The 6,749-nt window shown below is 42.5% G+C and overlaps 1 protein-coding gene across 1 annotated transcript; it reads left to right on the forward strand.

Moving 5' to 3' along the window:
• The first annotated feature begins 1,445 nt into the window (after nt 1–1,445).
• On the forward strand, nt 1,446–2,246 carry LOC123399723. The gene has a single exon (XM_045094110.1). It carries the CDS (start codon nt 1,528–1,530, stop codon nt 2,140–2,142), a length of 615 nt encoding a protein of 204 aa, XP_044950045.1. The 5' UTR covers nt 1,446–1,527; the 3' UTR covers nt 2,143–2,246.
• Nucleotides 2,247–6,749: the final 4,503 nt, after the last annotated feature.

A 6,749-nucleotide genomic window follows, 5' to 3' on the forward strand; every position in this document is an offset into this window, starting at 1 on the left:
TATAAAATATGTCTATATACATCCGCATGTAGTCTACTTATACTCCTTCCGTTCCTAAATATAAGTCTTTTAGAGTTTTCACTAATGGACTACATATGAAGTAAAATGAGTGAATCAACACTCTAAAGTATGTTTATATACATCCGTATATAGTTTTCTAATGCAAACTCTAAAAAAACTTATATAGAACAAAGGAAGTATTTAGGAACGGAGAACGTATTTAGAAACGGAGGGAGTAGTATAGTGCATACTCGGTACTTTTTTTTTACATACCCCCGACAGACTAAGAAGAAACTACGTACCTGCTTTCAAAAAAAAAAAAACTACGTCATGCACAACACATACAGATCCCTTCGTAGGATGGATGCATGCAGCCAGAATTCAGGAGGTTGTTTCAACAACCACGTCATTCCATTAATTAAATTGGATACGCTCAATTATTTATTAATTACCAAACTGGATAATCTAGTTAGTTGAGTACTAATGGGTTCTTTCAGATCCGCTAACCCATATTGGTTGCATAAGCCGAGGGACACGTGACTGTCAAATAAATAGAAGGTAACTACACTGCTTGTAGATAAAATTTATCCTATATATATTCTTAAACGCATAGCAATATAAAAGAAAGAAAAACATATAACAAGTAATACCTTTTTCAAAACCGGCAGCCCATTACGGCTAGGTGTGTGTTACTCTCGAGCGAGACACAACCTTGGGGCCCATACCGACCTCATAGGCACTGACACACCAATACACTCCAAATCTTAAAATCTTAGTATCTCGAATTTAGATGTGTATTACTACGTTAAGATCTAAAATGAGCATATGTGTATTTATGGAATATAGATGGATGGGATGAGATCCCAAATGCAATATATCCTTGTGTATTCTACGGACACTCATCATTTGGATGTCCATGAGCAAGCTATGTTATATTAATGAATCTGTGGATGAGATCCACGTTAGATGTTAGATGTTATGTTGCGTTAATTAATCTATGGATGAGATCGATCTTGGATATCCAGGATCAAGTTGTATTGCATTAAGGAATCTATGGAAGTTAGATGTGTATTACTACGAGAAGATCTAAAATGAGCATCAATGTATTTGTGGAACATATATAGAGAGCATTAAAAGGATGAGGTCCAAAATGAGCATCAATATATACTTGTGCATTCTATGGACAGCCATCATTTGGATATCCATGATCAAGCTATGTTACATTAATGAATGTATGGAAGCTACTTGTGTATTAGTAAGAGATGATCACCAATCGTATTTGTGAATATAAAGGGCATTAATTATTACCGGGAGGTGCAAACTGTGCACATATTGGACACTAATTAAAATGTGTATCCATGATCAAATGGAATATCGCATTTATGAATTTTCACTGTGCGCACTATAAATACAGCCCAACCTCATGAACACCTCCATCCATCCACACCCTTCCTTATCCATCCATTTCACTCCATCTGCCTCTGCTTCAGTAGAATTCAAGGCTTCTATCTATCTATCCTTGTAGCAATGGCAACAATGGCGTCGACCTCCATCGTCTTATCCGTGATCGTCTTCCTCCTCCTTTTGAGTGCCATCACTAGTCAAGCCGACGGCTCTGGCGGTGGCAAACCTAAGGCGACAGGGCTCATAGTGGAAGCGTGCAAGAACGCCTCGGACAAGAACGAAAACATGGGTGTCACACAGGAATTCTGTTTGTCGACCCTCCAGTCAGACAATCGGAGTGCCGAGGCCAAAGACCTCCCTGGCTTGTTGTTCGTGTCCCTCGACATCCTTAAGGGCCGTGTCATTGATGCTGGCGTCAAGGTGAAGAAAATGCTGCAAAATGCTAAGAAAGGCACGGTGACGATGTATGCTCTGAATATTTGTGAGGTGGAATATGAGAAGATGGTGAGCAGGCTCAACATCTGCCAAGCCGTGATTAAGGATGACAAGGAGGGGGACCTGCTGTCCTTCCGTCGGCTGTACCACTGTGTGTATATGACCGACTACAATATCCAAGAGTGCGGATTTGAGCTTCCAAATGTGCGAGGGGCAGAGGCGGTGCTCAGTCAAAACGATGGGCTGCACATTGCGCTCAACCTCAACACCTGCTTGGTTGCACTATATTATGATGTCAAGTAGAGTACGTATTAATTAGATTACTACTACTGTATGATGTTAATTTGCTTTAAATTATCTGCCAACGAGAAAAGATGTACTCTTATTTGAGATAATAAAATAATCATAACGTTTGTTGTGGTGTGGCACAAATTTTACTACGCCTACTCATTTTTGGCTTAACCATGCATGGTTGTGGACAGGAGCCTCATTTGTAGAACCAAGTACTCCATCCGTTTCTAAATATAAGACCTTTTAGATATTACACTATAGACTAGATACGGAGCAAAATGAATGAATCTATATCCTAAAATATGACTATGTATGTGGTTCATAATGGAATTTCTAAAAGGTCTTATATTTAGAAACGGAGGGAGTATTCGACAAGGGATACGGAACGGATTTTCAGCGCATATCTGTATTAATACGGAACGGAGTTTCTCAATTTGATCCATCTATCTATATGGACTGTACGCATCATGCACACGGTACGCAGACGGACCAACAAGTTGCATGTGTGTTAACTGAAGGCAAATGTCCCCATAGCCTATATATATTGAGCCGGCTCTACATTTTCTTTCGAGACGTCTGAGCCGGCTCTAGCTAGGTGAATGGCCGATGATGCGGCCTCCTTTTAACTGGGCCGGCTCACATTTAGCCATCTGCTTATCTGTGCCAGCATATAGCTAGTTTAACCAAAGTGTGTAGGGATTCAAGTTGGGAATGGATCGACCCGGACCTGACCTTAGATTTGGCCTGATGACCCCAAGGTTAATATGCGAGGCCATAGATCGATCCATTTCATTAGAATTTCCTGACCTCAGTGATTCATTGGATAAACAAGTCCGACCCAAAATTCAGCATTTTTTACACACGGTTGGTGTCCTCGTGTATTACTCATCCCGTCTTGGTTTTTTCTTGATTTTTTTAAATCATCCTGTCCGCACACAAATGAGCTGATGTACACGTCATTGGATGCCTCATTACAGGAAATAATTAGCCATAGTGCACTGGCCGAGGCAATATGCCTATATGTATGCATGCTTGCTGTGCAATATGTTTATATGTATGCATGCATTTGTTCGTGCGATCCTTGGTTCAGAACTTCGGATGATATACCACGAGGATATTAAATGGCCTATCATGGTGATGTCCATCTAAGAGAGGGGATGAGTGATCTACGTACCCTTGTAGATCGTACAGCAGAAGCGTTAGAGAACGCGGTTGATGTAGTGGAACGTCCTCACGTCCCTCGATCCGCCCCGCGAACAATCCCGCGATCAGTCCCACGATCTAGTACCAAACGGACGGCACCTCCGCGTTCAGCACACGTACAGCTCGACGATGATCTCGGCCTTCTTGATCCAGCAAGAGAGACGGAGAGGTAGAAGAGTTCTCCGGCAGCGTGACGATGCTCCGGAGGTTGGTGATGACCTTGTCTCAGCAGGGCTCCACCCGAGCTCTGCAGAAACGCGATCTAGAGGAAAAACCGTGGAGGTATGTGGTCGGGCAGCCGTGAGAAAGTCGTCTCAAATCAGCCCTAATTGCTCCATATATATAGGAGGAGGGAGGGGGACCTTGCCTTGGGGTCCAAGGGACCCTCAAGGGGTCGGCCGAGCCAAGGGGGGGAGGACTCCCCCCCCAAACCGAGTTGGACTTGGTTTGGTGGGAGGAGTCCCCCTCCCTTCCCACTTCCTCCCTCTCTTTTTTTCTTTTCCTTTGATTTCTTTTTCTTGGCGCATAGGCCCCCTTGGGGCTGTCCCACCAGCCCACTAAGGGCTGGTGTGTCTCCCCAAAGCCTATGGGCTTCCCCGGGGTGGGTTGCCCCCCCGGTGAACTCCCGGAACCCATTCGTCATTCCCGGTACATTTCCGGTAACTCCGAAAACCTTCCGGTAATCAAATGAGGTCATCCTATATATCAATCTTCGTTTCCGGACCATTCCGGAAACCCTCGTGATGTTCGTGATCTCATCCGGGACTCCGAACAACATTCGGTAACCAACCATATAACTCAAATACGCATAAAACAACGTCGAACCTTAAGTGTGCAGACCCTGCGGGTTCGGGAACTATGTAGACATGACCCGAGAGACTCCTCGGTCAATATCCAATAGCGGGACCTGGATGCCCATATTGGATCCTACATATTCTACGAAGATCTTTATCGTTTGAACCTCAGTGCCAAGGATTCGTATAATCCCGTATGTCATTCCCTTTGTCCTTCGGTATATTACTTGCCCGAGATTCGATCATCAGTATCCGCATACCTATTTCAATCTCGTTTACCGGCAAGTCTCTTTACTCGTTCCGTAATACAAGATCCCGCAACTTACACTAAGTCACATTGCTTGCAAGGCTTCTGTGTGATGTTGTATTACCGAGTGGGCCCCGAGATACCTCTCTGTCACACGGAGTGACAAATCCCAGTCTCGATCCATACTAACTCAACGAACACCTTCGGAGATACCTGTAGAGCATCTTTATAGTCACCCAGTTACGTTGCGACGTTTGATACACACAAAGCATTCCTCCGGTGTTAGTGAGTTATATGATCTCATGGTCATAGGAACAAATACTTGACACGCAGAAAACAGTAGCAACAAAATGACACGATCAACATGCTACGTCTATTAGTTTGGGTCTAGTCCATCACATGATTCTCCTAATGATGTGATCCCTTTATCAAGTGACAACACTTGCCTATGGCCAGGAAACCTTGACCATCTTTGATCAACAAGCTAGTCAACTAGAGTCTTACTAGGGACAGTGTTTTGTCTATGTATCCACACAAGTACTGTGTTTCCAATCAATACAATTATAGCATGGATAATAAACGATTATCATGAACTAAGAAATATAATAATAACTAATTTATTATTGCCTCTAGGGCATATTTCCAACAGTCTCCCACTTGCACTAGAGTCAATAATCTAGTTCACATCACCATGTGATTCCAACGAATCCAACACCCATATTGTTATGGGGTCTGATCACATCTTGCTCTTGAGAGAGGTTTTAGTCAACGGTTCTGAAACTTTCAGATCCGTGTGTTCTTTACAAATCTTTATGTCATCTTATAGATGCTGCTACTATGTTCTATTTGGAAATACTCCAAATATCTACTCTACTATATGAATCCGTTTCACTACTCATAGTTATTCGGATCAGTGTCAAAGCTTGCATCGACGTAACCCTTCACGACGAACTCTTTAACCACCTCCATAATCGAGAAAAAAAATCCTTAGTCCATATGTTACTAAGGATAAATTTTGACCGCTGCTAGTGATTCAATCATGGATCACTCTCTGTACCTCTCAACAGACTTTGAGTCAAGGCACACATCAGGTGCGGTACACAGCATGGCATACTTTAGATTCTACGGCTAAAGCATAGAAGACGACCTTCGTCTATTCTCTTTATTCTGCCGTGGTCGGGTTTTGAGTCTTACTCAAATTCACACCTCACAATGCAACCAAGAACTCTTTCTTCGCTGATATATTTTGAACTCCTTCAAAAACTTGTCAAGGCATGCATCTTATTGAAACTTTCATTAAGCGCTTTTGATCTATCTCCATAGATCTTTGATGCTCAACGTTCAAGTAGCGCAATCCAGGTATTCCTTTGAAAACTCCTTTCAAACAACCTTATATGCTTTACAGAAATTCTACATTACTTCTGATCCACAATATGTCAACCACATATACTTATCAGAAATTCTATAGTGCTCCCACTCACTTCTTTGGAAATACAAGTTTCTCATAAACCTTGTACACACCCAAAATCTTTGATCATCTCATCAAAGTGTATATTCCAACTCCGAGATGCTTGCACCAGTCCATTGAAGGATCACTGGAGCTTGCATACTTGCTAGTATCTTTAGGATCGACAAAACCTTCTGGTTGTATCACATACAATGTTTGCTCAAGGAAACCGTCGAGGAAACAATGTTTTGACATCCTACGTGCAATATTTCATAAATAATGCATTAACAACTAACATAATTCTAACAGAACTTTAGCATCGCTACGAGTGAGAAAGTCTCATCATAGTCAACTGTTTGATCTTGTCGAAAACATCTTTGCGACAAGTCGAGCTTTTCTTAATAGTGACTTATCACCATCATCGTCTGTTTTCCTTTAAAGATCCATTTTTACTCAATAGTCCTATGACCATCAAGTAGTTCTACCAAAGTCTACACTTTGTTTTCACACATGGATCCTCTCTCGGATTTCATGGCTTCCAGCCATTTGTCGGAATCTGGGCCCACCATCGCTTTCTCCATAACTCGTAGGTTCACTGTTGCTCAACAACATGACCTCCAAGACAGGGTTACCGTACTACTCTGCAGCAGTACGCGACCTTGTCGACCTACGAGGTTTGTAGTAACTTGATTCGAAGCTCAAAGATCACCATCATCAGCTTCCACTTCAATTGGTGTAGGCGCCACAGGAACAACTTCCTACGCCCTGCTACACACTGGTTGAAGTGATGGTTCAATAACCTCATCAAGTTCTGCTACCCTCCCACTCAATTCTTTCGAGAGAAACCTTTCCTCGAGAAAGGATCCGTTTCTAGAAACAAACACTTTGCTTTCGGATCTGAGATAGGAGACGTACCCAACTGTTTTGG

This window comes from Hordeum vulgare, chromosome 5H (assembly GCF_904849725.1).
Source record: "Hordeum vulgare subsp. vulgare chromosome 5H, MorexV3_pseudomolecules_assembly, whole genome shotgun sequence".
NCBI classification, from domain to species: domain Eukaryota; kingdom Viridiplantae; phylum Streptophyta; class Magnoliopsida; order Poales; family Poaceae; genus Hordeum; species Hordeum vulgare.